Consider the following 16,796-nt stretch of genomic DNA (forward strand, 5'->3'; position numbering starts at 1 on the left):
CAGCGTAATCCACTTGACCAGTCTTTGTAACACCCCATCCTGATTTTCCATTGGTTTCCTGAAAAACACCCCAAATGATTTCTGTAATACTGTGTGCTTACATTTATAAAATCCTTGCAGACCTCTCTATTGTATGACTCTTTAAAAAAAGAAACCCAAGAACGTATGGCACAATCTGTTCATGCTGTAGGGTGTTAGCCAGTGGTGTTGTTCGGGTTTGGTCTCTTTGTTCCCCCCAGCATTTCCCGATCGTGTCCGCATGGGGGTGCTCTCCCCCCACCAACAAAAAAAACGGGGAATAGAAAAAGAGTGGGGCTTGCTTGCCACTCTGCTGGGTTGCATTTACTGCCTGTTAGTGCTGGCACATTCTCTTGTTTGGAGTTGTCTTCTCCGGCAGACTCCTCGTATGATGAACGCGCCTTGATCCCAGCTCATGCCTTAGATGTCACAACAATCTGCTCATTAGAGTCAACTTGTCAAGTAATCAGGGAATCAGTGTGGAATAACTAGGGCTCTGAGTGATGCTGTGGAGGAGGAGCAGGCGGCAAGGGAGCCAGCCATTTGGAGGGTGCTGCACATATGCACTTGAATCTCTCTGATTCTGCCCCAAATATCAGAAGAAATGAGCTGTAATACGCAAAGCTGCATGTTGAAATAAATCTGTTAGGCTACTGGAAGATGAACATGCCTGTCCTTTTGGAAATGGTTCCAATTCCCATGGAAATGAACCTTCCTAAAAATTGATGTTTGCTTTTTTAAAAGCACACGTCCAAGACTTGCTGTGTTTTCATCCACCCAGAAGGCGTTTATATTCCACGTTGGCCGTTTGAATGCATGAAGCTGTTCCACAAGCCAGATCATTTGTTCTGGGGTGGGTAGATCTGCAGGGTCTTTAAAAATACTTTAACACAACCAAGAATTTGATACAAAAGACATATACCTAAAGCAATATTTTCTGAGCCCAGGGATTTGTATACTACACCACACTTGAATGCTTTTTCTAATCTGTGTTATTTTCTTGCAAATGTGATTTATGGCAGGGAAAGGGATATATCTCTTTGCTACTATCCTTAAACTGTTGGGAATTAGAAATTCTTGTCAATCCCATGCAAATTATCCACAGGTCTAACTTCTAATAATAGTCCCTGGTACCTACCTCTCTTCTAATTTGCATTGTACACTATTCACACTTTTCTGGCCCACTCTTCTTTTATGAGCCAACTCAGGTTTTTACTAAAGTGTGTTTATTGGTATATGTGATTTTATCTGTTTTTGATTTGTTTTCTACAGTTGAATTTTATATTGTTTGTTGCCTGGGCCTGGCCCCATGTAAGCTGCTCCGAGTCCCCTCGGGGAGATGGGGTGGGGTATAAAAATAAAATTATTATTATTATTATTATTATTATTATTATTATTATTATTATTATTATTATTAACTTCTGTCCAGTCCTGCCCCGTTATTCCATATGATCTATTTGAAGTGGCAATGGCTGTTCACACTCCTGTTGTTGTTTACCTATGGATGGTTCTGACACTGGGAATTATTACTCAGAGCAAAGTTTTTCAAAGTCTTGCAGAGCTGAATTTTGGATACTTTTGAAGTGCCATATTCCCATGAGACCAAAGGCAGAAGTGTGGAACCAAAATACAAGCCATGCGTGAAGTCTTGCTGCCCTTTCACTGAGCCTTGGTAGAGGTTTCCAAACCTTCTAGAATAGAGGGGGGACTTTACAAAAGATAAGTCACCAGGTGTAAAGGTGAAGGAGATGTAACCATCTAGGAATCCCAGGATGAGCACCTTAAAGAATGGAGCCAGCTAATGAATGTTTGCCATTTCCAGATGGTGCCCAAAAAGGGGCAAAGCAGTGCAGATTTCACAGCACTGGATCATCTTCTCTTTTCATTTCTGGCACTTTAAATGTATATACACACATGAAGCTGAATTAGACCATTGGCCATTGAGCACATACTGTTTACGCTTGGCTGGTAGTGGCTCACCAAGGCCAGAAGGCAAGGAAAGACCAATCTCGGTTCTGTTAACTTGTATCTGCGAGCAAATAATTTGTTCTACCATCCACATTCTTTTCCCTAATCCTCCCTCCTCTCTTACAATGTGAGAACAGCAAACCAGTCATGCTGTGGGTCTTTCTTTAGCCTTGACCCCGAGCTGTAGCTATATGTGTTCATCTTGCCCAGAATTTTTGGTGCCAGCTGTGCTTGTCCTCATTTGTTCTTGGACTGCATCTGCTTTCAAGCCTGCTCTTCTTGATAAGTATCAATTTCTACTTGAACATGATGTCTGAACACTTGAGTTTGGGGAAGCTCTGTATCATGAATTGTGCAGGCAGGTGCTGGGTAAAGTTTGTGTGTGTGTTATACAAGGTGCTTCAGCAAATTACAACTCCCAAATTACATTTTGGCATTAATTCTACAGTGCAAATGCACCCTTAGATTTAGAAGCTCAAGTCATAGATGGCCTACTAACCATGCTTGATGGTTGGACAGAGGTCCAGTGTTCGTTTTTTTCTTTTCTTCCCGATATCAAGCCACAACGCTTGCTCATGGGTTGCAATGGGATGCATTTGGTTTGGTGAGACCAAAAGGTGTGTGGGTTTCTCAGTGCCTGCGTTTACAAGAGTAAACGTCGACTGGGAGAGTTGTCCAGTTTACAAATAAACGAACACTCTTACCCTTGTTTCTTTCCACTTTGATCACCTGTTTGCACATACTTGAGAACCTCCTGCTACTAACTGATGTGTCCCTCCAGCCAAAGCCTTGGGAGATCTGTGCAGCTTTAGATCCCAGTGGGCTGCTTGGTCGTACAGGTTTTTATCCTAGCATCTCTAATTCCTCTGCAAGAATTAATTAAGCCTTGTAGCATCCATCTCTCCTACATACATACACACCTCTGAAACATTCTGAACATTTTAAGTTAAAACTCCAAGTTGCTCTGCAGACTATAAGTGATTTACTAGTAATTTCCTCTCCCCGAGGAGCCGCAGATTCAGGAGAAGAGGACCTGCAAGATAATCCTTTGTAGCTCTACAAGATTGTAAAATCTGAGGGACTGAGGGTAAAGAAAAGTGTAATAACATGGGAGAGAGATGGCCCAAATTACTTCCTTGAGTGTAAGCACATTTCATGCTTGGTTATACTTCTAGTGAGAAGTTTGTTGGTTGGTTATAGCTTCAGTGAAAAATAAGCCACCTTTGGAACAATACTTCCTTTTGGAAATTCTGGGCATTTTCACTCACTAAAGGTAACTTTATGAACTCTGGTTGATTTACATGTCTTTAGCTATAACTCAGCAAGTACGGCAGCAGGTGAGAGGGATAATGATAGCCATGTTTAAATATTTGAAAGGACGTTTCCCAAACCTTTTCAGTCATAAAACCCTTCAGAAAACCTTTTTTCATGCGAAACTCTAATTCTGTTCTTGGTTATTGTGCACCCACAAGTTCTTTCCTCTGATCCTATTGTCTTGGTGCTTTGTATAAAGTACAGGCAGTCCCCAATTACAAACATCAGACTTATAAAGGACTCATAGTTAAGAACTGGGGTGAGACCACAGGAAGTGAGAGAAATCTTCCCCATGAAAAGAAGGGAAATTCACTCCTGGAACAGTTATCATCATGAGGAAAAGGTGTCTCCACTGAAACTTTATCACCAATCCTTGTTTCCATAACAAACCAATTTTTTCAAAATCCAATTATCACAGAAAGAGAGGTTAAGTCTTCTGAACAGGGGCACAGACAGCAAAACTAACCCCATAGGGATGTTAGCCCAAACTAATCTGTATATATATTTGGCTGGAGTTGCATTTAAAAATATATCTGTTCCAACTCATAAACAAATTCAACTTAATAACAAACCATAGAACCTATCTTGTTCATAACTTGGGGACTGCCTGGAGTAGGTTTGGCAAAATAGAGATTCAAATTTCGTTTATGTAGCCGAGGCACATTAAATTTTAATAAGATCTTCATACTCTGGCACGGGCTTTTAAAAATACATTTTAAAAAAAGATTGTGAAGATTTTTTTGTGGAATCCCTATGATGCTTTGGTAGAAAACAATTTGGGAACCATGGTCCTAGCGATTAGGACATAGTAATGGATTCCAGTTGCAGGAAAGAAAAGTCCACCTAAATATTAGAAAGAATGTCTTGATGACAAGAGCTTTTGGGCTGCCTTGGAATCTGGTGAAGCCTCCTTCTCTGGAGGTTTTTAAGCAGAGATTGGATGGCCATCTGTCAGTAGTTCTTTGATTGTGGTCTCTTCCACCTCTGTGATTCTATGTGATAGTTTGTATCTATCATTCTCAAGCTTTTGTGTGTCATGGTCTGACTTTTCCCCACTCCTAGTACCTAATGCACTATGATGTAAGTGCATATGTGAGCCTCAGGAGAATACATGTGTGTCATATCCGGAGCAGGATTTCTTCCTAAGATTAATGCTTATGACCAAGAAATTCTTGGGACTAGGCAAAGAGGTGCCTTGTGACTAAAGGCCTAACTGTATTGCTCCTTAAACCAACCTGTACTCTCTTCTTTTCCTTCCTTGTCCCCTTTTCTTCCAATAGCCTTGGCCACGATTAACTTTCAGAAGCTGGACACAGCCATCATGGTATTTCTCAGCACAGATCAGGTAAGAAAGACTCATTGCGCTGCTGCTCATTTATCCCTATAGCATTCAATGCTTCCATATACATAATTCCGAGGGAGGGAGGCACGTCTCCAGTTGCACAGAAATGTGTTTACTGAATTCAGACATATATAATAATAAAAGGATTTCTCTCCTCCCTCTGAGGCAGCGAAACCGAGACACTTGAAAATTATCACAGCTATTTAGAGGACCCTGGGGCATTGCAGGCTTATTTTGTTTCTTAAATGGATTAAAAATATTTTAGGCATTTAAAATCTGGAAGTACCTGCAGTACCATGTTTAGGTACTAGGCTGAAGTACATAACTAAGGCCAACAAAGTCAGAGGCCTGGGAAGTTCATTTTTCTGTAAGACCTTTAGGCAATCAATTTCATGTTCTGCTTTCATCTACAAATAGTTCAAATTGAGAGAGAGGAGTTTCCTGCTGCCTGGTAAGGAGCCGTTGGGAAGAATATGAGCAGAGGAAATGGTTGAATAAGAGAGAAAGGAATAAAAAGGAAAAAAAGAGGTGACAGGGAGAAGAAATAGAAGAGAGAAGAGGAGAAAAAGCAATGTAGCAGTGTGGATCTTAGTTGTTTCTCATCCATGCAAAGCCAGCACATCTGCTCGTTGCAAATATAAATATTTCAACAGCATTTTTGAGCACAATTGACAAGTCCTTGGTCTCATAGATGCAATAAACATATTTCCATATGTACTTGGAATGCGCTTTTGCTTATTTGCGATCCTGCCAAGAATGTGTCAGAAAAGCAATTTAAAACTTGGTTGGTTGGGCTCTGGAATATAGGATGCCTTGCTGAGAATTTATTGGGCCAAAACAGAACCTTTTATGTGAAGCTTTTTCCCTCTTATACCTGTGTGTGAAAATGGAAGAGTGTTCTTCTCCTTGTAAACAGGATGCCAGGATAAGCACCCCAGGTTAAACCCCTTGAATCCTAAAATGGAGTATACATTTCTATATGTGAGATCTAATTTCTTCAACTTTGTACCACTTCTCCAACAGTCTAGCACATTTTATGTAGTTTTTAAAAACCTTATATGCACCTGAAAAGTTCCCAGAACAGCTGAAGCAAAATCAATAAAACAGGTTAACCCCTCAATGCTGTCTTATTCCTTATGAAGAAGGAAGAAAGTGTATGCACCAAGTCAAAGAGGATGAAAGCAGTTTGAGGAATTGAAGTTACCACCATGAAGTTGTGCTTTCGGTGCAGCTAATGAAAATGAAAAGTTTTTTTTTAATCACTTGGAGATATGTCTGCACATATACTCACGTAACCCCTATAGTTCCCCTTCTCTGGCCAAAAACAGGAGGCCAAGCACTGCAACAGATGCTTTAAAGGAGGCACCAGGACCTTGGATATCTCCTGGCAGACAATTTTCTGGAGTGTTTGGTGCTCCTGATGTGCAGAAAAAGAAAAGGAAAAGATTTATCTGACTTGTTACTTTGAACGCTGCATTTAGTACAGAGCTGGCCTGTACCTTTTGTTCTGACTTGAAAAGGGTTAAGAACCACTTCTCTGAAGAACACAGAAGTCCCAAAGAAGGAAAATAAGGAAATTTCGGGGATACGTTGCTCCCCTTCTCCTTCTTCATAGTTGTTTTGGACAGTAAGGAGAGGGTCCGCACAGTGGAATGGTCTCAGTCGGAGAAAAATACACCTGGCCTCTTCACATTGGGTTGACTTTGCCTCCAGGAAGATGTGATTCAATCATGACCTTCGTCTGAGCTGGTCCTGCAGAGTGAAGTCTGCATTATTTTCTCTATTATAGTGCTTTGAATAGGCTGGTAATTCCTTTTCCAATACCGATCTATTGATTTAGCAATTACAGGGAGCAAGATTTGGCAGCAGGGTGTAGGGCAATGCAGTTTCCATTTCCTGGCAGGTGGGTCCTTCCTTTCTCACTGGGAACAGGAACCAGACTGGAGAAAAGCTGAGATAGCTAGAGGCACTGAGGAAGAAGAACACAAAGGGCTTCCTGCAGCAATGTATGTCTCAGACTGGACAAAGCCATCATCTGCATACATCTATTAGATCTACCAGCAGCATCTGGTTGGCCATTCACCATCACCAGACATCCCAGGCCAATAGGATGGTAGGCGACAAAAGGATAAGGTTCAAATATGCTTGTATATTTCGTACGGCTCTTTTGCTCGAAACCATCATTCGAATGTGACACTCACCAATCCTGTGTTTCTAGGTCCTTGTGATTCAAAATGTTCTGTAAGCCGCTCCAAGTCCCTTTGGGGAGATGGTGGCGGGATATAAGAATAAAGTTGTTGTTGTTGTTATTATTATTATTGACACAAAGACATAGTATGACACAGCAAACGAGATCTATGTGCTGGATTTCTTATCACAAAATCACAAGTCGAACACTTCCCAAGTTGTTAGGACTGTGTGATGTATTTTCGGATGATGCGCGCAGATCCCAGTTAGGTGGCCTTTTGCAGTTGACAGATCATAATTTTGTCGATGTTTATTCTTTCCAAATGCCAGCTGAGATCTTTTGGCACGACATCCAGTGCCAATTACCACTGGGACCACCAGTACTGGTTTATGCCAGAGCCTTTGCAGTTCGATCTTGAAGTCTTGATAATGGTTTAATTTTTCTTGTTATTTTTCATCAATTCGATTGCCACCTGGTATGGTGATATCAATAATCCACAACTGTGATGTTTGGTGTGTTGTGTTCTAGAACTTTGTCAGTCTGGATTTGAAAGTCCCACAGTATTCGTGTTCATTTTCCATGACCTTTGCAGGTTTGTGATCCCACCAGTTCTTTACTGCTGGGAGGTGGTACTTGAGGCATAAATTCCAATGAATCGTATTATTATTATTATTATTATTATTATTATTATTATTATTATTATTATTATTATTAAATACTTCTGGATTTTAACCGACTCAGTTTTTGTATTTGGGTCCTAAGCGGAACAAAATGCCAAAGATGGTGATGGAATACTGGACTGGATGGTTTGATTCCTGGGGAGGACTTCATCACGTCTTTGATGCAGATGGTGAGTTGCCACCCTCTTTTACTCACTGATGTTGGCACCTCTGTCTAGTACAGGCCTAGGCAGCATTTTGGTCTGCAGCTCCCAGCATTCCTGGGATGGGGCTGATGAGAGTTGTAGTATGACAACACTTGCCCGTCTTATATGATCTACTGTTGTCCTCATCAGTTGTCCTTCTTCTCTGTTGCTCCCTGTTTTCTTTCCTAACTCTAAAACAGCAATAGAGATGGGCCAAGTGAATAGCCTCAGAGGTAACTGTGATATATGTGTTAAATAGCTATATATTTTAAAGTAATCTTTGCTAGCACTAAGGCAGGATTTTATAGGTTTTCCTCTTATTTAAACTTCACCCTTCCTGGATAAAGTGGGTGACTGCAAGAAATCTATAGTAGTGCCTCCGTTATAAACTGTCCATGCTTACTTTCAGGCACCAAATCTGATTCCTAATGTATCATGGAAGGAAAGGGACTGATCTGAATATGTTTTCAGGGCTTTTCATAATCTTGGACATTTTACAGTGGGGTTTAAATTCTATATATTTTTTAAAAAAAATTCTGTACTGATCTGGATTACATAAACACAAGATTACCTGCTGCCTTGAATCTCTTGTAGGGAAATGTAGGGGAAAATTCTCCATGGATGTCTTTTTAGCAATAATCATCCGAGTAATATTCTAAAACCCTTCACTTCCCTTAACAGATATGGTACAAACAGTTGGAAAAGTCATTAAGTTGGGAGCATCCATCAACCTCTACATGTTCCATGGGGGCACAAACTTCGGCTTTCTGAATGGTGCCCAGCATTCCAATGAATACAAGTCAACCATCACCAGCTATGGTAAGGTTGCATTGCCTGCTCTCGCCAAGGGAAAGGTCAGGGGAGCTTCCAGGCAAATAGATTGGGGTGAGAACGGGCATTGCAGCCTCGTTGCTGTTCTTAATACAGACAACGAGCAAAATTTATTTTGAAATACATTAAATAAACGAGCCATGGTGACGATGCCTGTAATGGCAGGTCAAAGAAACTCAAATGTTAGTGCTCCTGTTGCTATGAGCTTTCGGATCGCTTCCAACTTACAATGTCCCTAAGGGAAACCCCTTGGCATGGTTTACTCACAGGGCCCTGTAAAAGACAATCAATTCTCTCCCAATCCAATGTCCTTGGGCTGTTTTGGGCTTCGCCTGATATCCCAAAATATGTGGAGGGCTGTGTGGTAAATCTGAAGAGTTAGGTCTGTGCAAGTGTAAATTAGTTTCATATATGCACCCTTTTTTTGCGCTTCTTTTTCATTCTTTGTTCCTTTCCTTTCGATAAAAATGACCTTTTGGTCTACATTTTGGAATCTAAACAGAAATTCACGGTCTGCAAAACTTTCTTACTAGACACAATATAAAAAACCGATAGGAGGTGCATCTAGTCCTTTATTGTCTGCTCCAGGTTCTTTCTATACCAGCCTTTCCCCACAACTTGCTGCCTTTTGCTTTGAAGTGTGGTACATCTAAGTGTATGCCAAGCGCCACTGAAGTATGACCTTTTTCCTGATAATCAATCCACAATTCTGGTGTTTTCACTTTTTGCATTGTTGCAGTTATTTCAGAGAAATTAAGGAAGAATGCAATGCCTCCTTCTCCTTCTTGTTGGGCCAGGATTCTTATGCCCTTTTTTCTCCATTTTGACCTACTGTATATACTTGAGTATTAGCCTAGTTTTCCAGCCCTTTTTTAGGACTGAAAAAAACCCTCCTCGGCTTATACTCAGGTGAGGGTCCTGGTGGGCTTATATTCAGGTCGGCTTATACTCAATTATATATGGTATATTTATTATTTTTCTCTATTATTATTGGTATTGTTACATTTATTATTTTATTCTATTAATTATTAATATTACATGTATTGTTTTATTCTATTATTGTTGTTACTTTTACATTTATTTTACTCTTTTATTATTATTAATACATTTATTATTTTACTCTATTATTACATTTATTATTTTACTGCATTTATTATTATTATTACATTTATTATTTCACTCTATTATTATTAAAAGGCTACATAAGCACATTTACATTGAAGAAGATGAAAATAATGATTTAATCAGAATTAAAGAGTCATATCTTAAATTACAATTTGATGTAAAGATTCAAAAACATTTCAACTACTGATGCCTCAATTAATGTAATTTTATTGGTCTCTCGGCTTATACTGGAGTCAATGTTTTACCAGTTTTTTTGTGGTAAAATTAGGTGCCTCGGCTAATATTCGGGTCGGCTTATACTCGAGTATATACAATATTTGCTCCCTTCTTTTTCAGACTATGATGCTGTCTTGACCGAGTCTGGGGACTACACCTCCAAGTTCTTCAAGTTGCGGCAGCTTTTCACAGACATACTGGGTAATTAGTAATTACACTTATGCCGGAGAAGCCTTCCTTCGTTCTTTAAGTGCCAGTTGGTGCCTCTTGAGAAGAGCTTGGAAGTGAGCTCGTGGATGGTGTGCCTGGCATCTGCTGTTCTCCAAGTAGCTACATCCTGTGGATGAGCTGAGAGCACTTTTCTGAGGCGTGAGGGAGGGAAGAAGGGGAGATAGGACGTCTTGTTATGGAAATGGACCTTCAGCTCACTTCACAGCATCAGGGAAGGTGTGTGAACTTAATAACTTCATCTCTCTCTACTGGGGAATATTCCATGCCAGGAAACTTAAAACAAATACAAATGAGAAAGGGTGGAATTCTTTGCATATTTTTCCTCTCTTTGACTTTTTCTTCCCAAAACTCTCATTGGCAAGCAAACGTGACACTCTTTTTTTCTGCCACCAATCCATGTCTGTAAGCGGTCCTTTTCTCTGCTTTCTTTGAAGAAGTTGGTTTAAGGCAAAACTGTGACTCAAAGAAAAACTGCTGAACTGCTCAGAGAGTGTCAGGCTGAAACCACTTATGTCTTTTTATATTCCTTTTTGTGTTACAAACTTCTGAAAAGCCCTTCCTTTTTTCCCTTTTATTTCATGTATATGTCCCTTTTTTGTGCATCTTTTTGTTCTTTTTGTCTCTTCTTAAGTCTGTTTTCCTTCTTTTTTAACCTTACTGTTTCCTGCATAATTTTGCCCTATCTGTCCTTTTGTTTTATTTGGTTGCTGTGATCCAAATGTCCTCTATCAATGATGGCAAAAGTACAGGTTCTTTATTTGATTTGAGGAGAGAGTGGCTGCCGCAAAACAAGAGACTATTAAGTCCACATGGCATATGAAGTAGGTCCTTCTGGATGGTGCAAAAGCGCAGAAGCACCAGCAAGACAGACTGAGGACCAGCAAATGGGCAATGAGAAGTGTCAATATACAGGGAAACAGTGGGTGCTTGCCAACACTCAGGATTCAGAAATGTTGCTAGCTGGTTCAGAATATGTCTTATTGTCCTGTGCTTTCAAATTTGTTTCTGATTTGTTTGTTGTAAAATTTGTTTCTGAAAGTTTGTTCAGAGGAAGTTTGCCACTACCTTTGAGGCTGAGAAAATGTGACTTCCCCAAAGTCACCTCGTGGGGTTTCCATGAATGAATGGGAATTCCAACCTTGGTCTCTTGGTGTTCTAGTAAAGGTTTTCCCCTAACATTAAGTCCAGTCATGTCTGACTCTGGGGGTTGGTGCTCATCTCCATTTCTAAGCCAAAGAGCCGGCGTTGTCTGTAGACACCTCCAAGGTCATGTGGCCGGCATGACTGCATGGAGCGCCGTTACCTTCCCGCCGGAGCGCTACCTATTGATCTACTCACATTGGCATGTTTTCAAACTGTTAGGTTGGCAGAAGCTGGAGCAACAGCGGGCGCTCACTCCGCTCCCGGGATTTGAACCTGGGACCTTTCGGTCTGCAAGTTCAGCAGCTCAGTGCTTTAACACACTTCGCCACTGAGGTTCTGATGCAATGCTAATCACTACATCATGCTGTTTCTATCATATCTGACACTTTTAAAACCAGCCAAAGAGAGTATTTGAACTGAAACTATCATTTTGTTCTTTCTTCAAAGAGACCCCTTTACCTGCGCCTCCTGTAATTTCAAGTAAAGCGTCGTACGGGGCAATCCTGATTCAGCAATACGTCTCTCTATGGGAGGTGCTGCCCTCTCTGGTCCAGGTTGGTACCACACTGCTTCAAAGAAGATGACTTTCAATTTTTGGTTGTGAGGAGCTGAACTGACTCCAAACCACTGTCATTCAATCTCAGAATTCATTTCTAATGGACATGTCTGCAAACTCTATGGAAAATATCTCTTTCCAGCAGTTGTAGCATAGAGTTACAGCTTGCATGCAGATATAAATATTTAATACATTTTTATATATATGTGAGGCATTGAATTTTGCTATTATGCTGTAAACCGCTTTGAGTCCCACTAGGGGTGAGAAAAGCGGTATAGAAATACAGTTAATAATAATAATAATAATAATAATAATAATAATAATAATAATAATACAGTAGAGTCTAACTTATCCAAGCTAAATGGGCTGGCAGAAGCTTGGATAAGCAAATACCTTAGATTATAAGGAGGAATTAAGGAAAAGCCTATTAAACATCAAATTAGGTTATGATTTTACAAATTAAGCACCAAAATATCATGTTTTATAACAAATTTGACAGAAAAAGCAGTTCAATAAGCAGTAATGTTATGTTGTAATTACTGTATTTACAAATTTAGCACCAAAATATCACGATATATTGAAAACATTGACTACAAAAATGGCTTGGATTATCCAGAGGCTTGGATAAGTGAGGCTTGGATAAGTGAGACTACTGTAATAATATAAGGCGTACCTGTGCTATTTGCATGCGAGTCACCATCTGATGTTAACAGTGTAGCATGCATGCCTGAGCCCATCAGAATTAGAATGGACTCATCCCTTTCTGAACATGCTGGTACGTATAAGTAAATCCATGTAGGATTCTCTTGTAAGTGTGTGATTTCTCTTTTGCAGCCTGTCAAGTCCGAGCACCCTGTTAACATGGAGAACCTCCCGGTCAACGATGGTAACGGACAGGCCTTTGGGTATACGCTCTATGAGACTGTTATACCTGGAGGAGGAATATTACATTCATATGACCACATCCGGGACAGAGCCCAGGTGGAGAACCTAGTATATTTAGGGTTAAACCACTTGTCCTGGGGGATCAAATGAGGTGGCAGTGGAGATTTTGTCTTGCTGCTTGAGTAGCTGTAAAGTTTCCCCAGAACTGAGTAGGTCATCATTGTTTAGAATATCATGGCTCCTATTCTCTGTAAAGTCCCACCAACTTTTCAACTGTTCCTCTTCTTTATGCGGAACAAAGTCTGCATTGGTGTGTAGATCCTTTCAGTTCACCTTGACCTTGAACCAATAGTTCCCATGTGCTGAGGCCATATGAACCAATGGGTGAGAGCATCAAAAATGTTCTGGATTAGTCTATTAATTTATGACCGAGAAGGATACTATGAAAGTTGTCTTTTCAAATGGTAGATAGGTGTTGCCATCTCAACATAACTGCTGATGCCGACTAATCTGGGATTCCTTATTATAGTTTTTCTCCCTTCTTCATCTGTTTGTAAGTGCTTTTCAAATGATGATAAATAATAAGCTTACAGACAATTCTTGGAGGAGACCTCAGTAATCTCTCTTCCTGCCAGGTAGCCCTCCTCCCGCCTCACCATCACGGCCCCTAAATCCTCCTCTAATCCTCTACCTTTTTGTGACTGACAAATGAGACCGGCTGCTTCTTCCTGCAGGTGTTTGTTAATATGCGGTATATTGGCCACCTTGATTACAGCACACAAGAACTGGCAGTCCCTAACGGACAGGTAAGCAGTTAGAAGAGCCAGCGTGAATTACAGGCGGAGACCCTAATCATCCCTTTTGCCCCAGCATTTCTCTGTGTCAGCAAATCTCTGTTGCACTGGGTCAGTTTAGACAACAACGGCTCTGGATCTCTGCCAGGAAGCAAAGCTGGAGTAAGATGTGGCTTCATCTTAAACATGTCTGTCGGAAGGAAGACCATCTGAATTCAGTGGAATATTGTCACTGCCCTTAGGGTTGCAGGCTTAAAACTCAGTCCATTGTTTAGCACTTCTCAATCCCCAATTACAATTTAGCCTTAGAGGCAATGTAGCTAAATGTTTTGGTGTTTAAACCCTTTGAATCTTGCTGCTTGTGTGTAAAACAGGAATGCAACTTCTGATGATCTGTGAATCAGTTTTCTGTCTATAGCTGTCATCTCCTGAGAAAGTAGACATCCATTTCCAGTATTATAAGATTATTTTAAAATGGTAGGGTAAGAGAAGATATTAGAAATTGTTTTATGAGGGCTTAGAAGTCTATGATTCTCCCATTTTCTGAGGGCTTAGAAGTCTATGATTCTCCCATTATTTTTTGTTGTTTTTGTTGAGTGGAAGCTGCAAAATTGGGTGGAGGCTGCATACCATGTTTGAGTTGTGTGTTTTCCATCCTACCCTAAAGCGTACAATGTCTGCAGCCAATTTTAGTCCCCAAGTGTGAAGGCAAAACTAATGTAAGATAAAATTTTACACCTTTGCAAGTGATAAAATTACACTGGCATTACCAACTCAGCCATCATTTTTGCCCTGTCCTTATTAAGACTATCCATCATGTAGACATTCAGGCTTTGAGCCTTTCGTTTGTTCCTATAATGATTCTTTTAGATAAAAAAGGGCAAAACTGTTCTCCAAATTATAGATGATAAGGGCAGGAAGGTGATTCCTGAGTGACATCACAGCAATTAACAGACAGGTTTCAACTTGAAGGATTTTAAATCTCCTAGTCATCCTCTGGTGGTAAATAGGTATGTTAGCATGAAAACAAACACAGCATATTTATGTACATTAGAGTGAAGACAGGTGTAAAATTTTCAGTACAGCAAGGTAGTTCTGGAAATACACTGAGATCAATCCAGTGTTACAATCTGTCTTCACCCTAATCTGCAGATCAGCCATCTGCTGCTGCCCCTAATCTAGAGTAATTTGGTTGACTTCTCGCATTTCATATATTTATTTGTGTCTTGATAGCTCTGATTTTTTTGGCTTCAATTTAGCTTGTCCTTTATTGTGACTTACAGGGATACCGGCAACTCCGGCTTCTGGTCGAGAACTGTGGGCGAGTCAATTACGGAGAGCATCTCAACGACCAGCGGAAAGGCAAGCGATGCTCTTTTTTAAAACTCCACTGTTAATGTTAATACCAAGGAATCACGCTTAACAGCAGCATTTCCATAAAGCATTTCCCCTAGTTAAGAAGCGAAGTCCTCTTCTACTCTGTGTGGCAAAGGAAACCCTTAAAATTTTCAGCCAGACAGTTCCACGCTTTGTGCCAAGAAAAGCTGAAATTCTGACCTGTCTTAAATGAAGCAGTTAATTTATTCCAATCTGCATAATTTATCTCATTATGCATAATTTATTTTGCTTCTGCTAGTCATTGGAAGTAACAAGGAACCGTCAAAAGCTGCCCCAACCCACTGGAAATCTAATTTGACTATTTCATTGACCTCTGAAGTTTCAGTATATTTTTCAAGAATATCTTTTCATTCTTAATGACTAAATATGAACTGTGCAGTGGGCAGTTGGTGTCTACAGTGTTTAGGTTCCTGCACAGGTAGCATTACATTTCTAATACATTACGTAATGGGAAGCTGTTTTCTGCCAAAGGAGAGCAACAAGATGACATGGCTTTCTATTGCTATGTGATTAGCACTGACACCAGAGTGAAAGGACCCGAAATTTGCATGGCCCACCTTCCCTATTTTTTTTTCTTCTCCATATCAGGAGCGACTTTGAGAAACTGCAAGTCTCTTCTGGTGTGAGAGAATTGGCCGTCTGCAAGGACGTTGCCCAAGGGATGCCCGTATGTTTTGATGTTTTTACCATCCTTGTGGGAGGCTTCTCTCATGTCCCCATATGGAGCTGGAACTTATAGAGGGAGCTCATCAGCGCTCTCCCTGGGTTAGATTCAAACCGGAAACCTTCAGGTCAGCAACTCAACCTTCAAGTCATCAGTCCTGCCAGCACAAGGGTTTAAACCACTGCGCCACTGGGGGCTCCACCTTCCTTGTACAGTGGAGGCTCTTAGAGCCTTGGTGCTGTTGCTACCATTGCATTTCCCCACAAATCACCGAACCTACTCCATCCAAAGACAATTCATCAGCCCCTCTGCCTCTCATTCCAGCTTTTCCTCTCGTTTCTCTTGCAGGCTTAATTGGTGACATCTCTCTCAACAAAACCTCCTTAAGGAACTTCAAGATTTACAGCCTGGAGATGAAACCCAGCTTCATGGAAAGGTTGCTGTGACAAATTCTCCCTCCCTCTCTCCTCTGATGCAGTTATTTGTTCTTCCCTTTCCCCCTCATTTATAGCAAACACATTTGGCAGAGGAACAGCATCTAGTTAGCAGCTCCACCTGCCACCAAGCCGGTGCCTGGCAAAGAATGAGGCTGACAGATCCGGACCTGCTAGCGCAAGTGGAAGCACACAGGGCTCTCCAGCAGCCCGCTCCCAGAGCTTCACAGTAACATGTTCCTTGGAATGATTCACTTTCCTACCTCGTTACTTTTGCAGCAATGAATTGGAACAGTGTTCTCTTTTTTTGTTTGTCTTGATGACCAGGATTCTCATTTTGTGGGTATTTTAGATTAGTGTCATTGGGTTTCTGCTTATTTCTTGTTAATGGGGGCGTTCTGATTTAGTCTTAGAGAAGAGGGAGAGTAAGGGCCATATTGGTAGCTACGTATGGTATCCTTTGTGAGATGTGGCAGAACTAGAAAGGCGGGAGAGATGGGGGAGAGAAGAGGAGGAAGAGAGAGAAGAAAAAAGAAGGAAAGGAAGAGGAAATTCAAAGAAGAAGAGGAGGAAGAAGAAGTGTTACCCGTCTTTGTGAGGTGTGGTGGAGCCAGAAATTAGTGGAGGTAGGGGAGAGAGGAGGAAAAAGAAGAGAAAGGAGAAGAAGAGGAGGAAGAAGAAGTGGTATAACTCATCTTTGTGATATGTATTGGAGCTAGAACGTAAAAGAGAAGAGGAGAAGGAGAAGGGGAAAGGAGGACAAAAAGAGGAAAAAGTATACAGTAGAGTCTCACTTATCCAACATAAACAGGCTGGCAGAACGT

General features: G+C 40.8%; 1 protein-coding gene across 4 annotated transcripts in view; it reads left to right on the top strand.

The window, feature by feature from the left end:
- glb1l2 (galactosidase beta 1 like 2) overlaps positions 1–16,796 on the top strand; it is a 48,940-nt gene that overhangs the window by 24,185 nt on the left and 7,959 nt on the right. For all 4 annotated transcript variants that reach the window (XM_062961468.1, XM_062961469.1, XM_008119526.3 and 1 more), the window contains 9 exons: positions 4,581–4,645; positions 7,593–7,680; positions 8,377–8,514; positions 9,988–10,068; positions 11,689–11,795; positions 12,632–12,778; positions 13,417–13,488; positions 14,760–14,838; positions 15,887–15,974. In XM_062961468.1, coding sequence (XP_062817538.1) covers positions 4,581–4,645; positions 7,593–7,680; positions 8,377–8,514; positions 9,988–10,068; positions 11,689–11,795; positions 12,632–12,778; positions 13,417–13,488; positions 14,760–14,838; positions 15,887–15,974 — 865 coding nt within the window. The remainder of the gene's footprint in view (positions 1–4,580; positions 4,646–7,592; positions 7,681–8,376; positions 8,515–9,987; positions 10,069–11,688; positions 11,796–12,631; positions 12,779–13,416; positions 13,489–14,759; positions 14,839–15,886; positions 15,975–16,796) is intronic.

This window comes from Anolis carolinensis, unplaced genomic scaffold (genome assembly GCF_035594765.1).
Source record: "Anolis carolinensis isolate JA03-04 unplaced genomic scaffold, rAnoCar3.1.pri scaffold_8, whole genome shotgun sequence".
Classification (NCBI taxonomy): domain Eukaryota; kingdom Metazoa; phylum Chordata; class Lepidosauria; order Squamata; family Dactyloidae; genus Anolis; species Anolis carolinensis.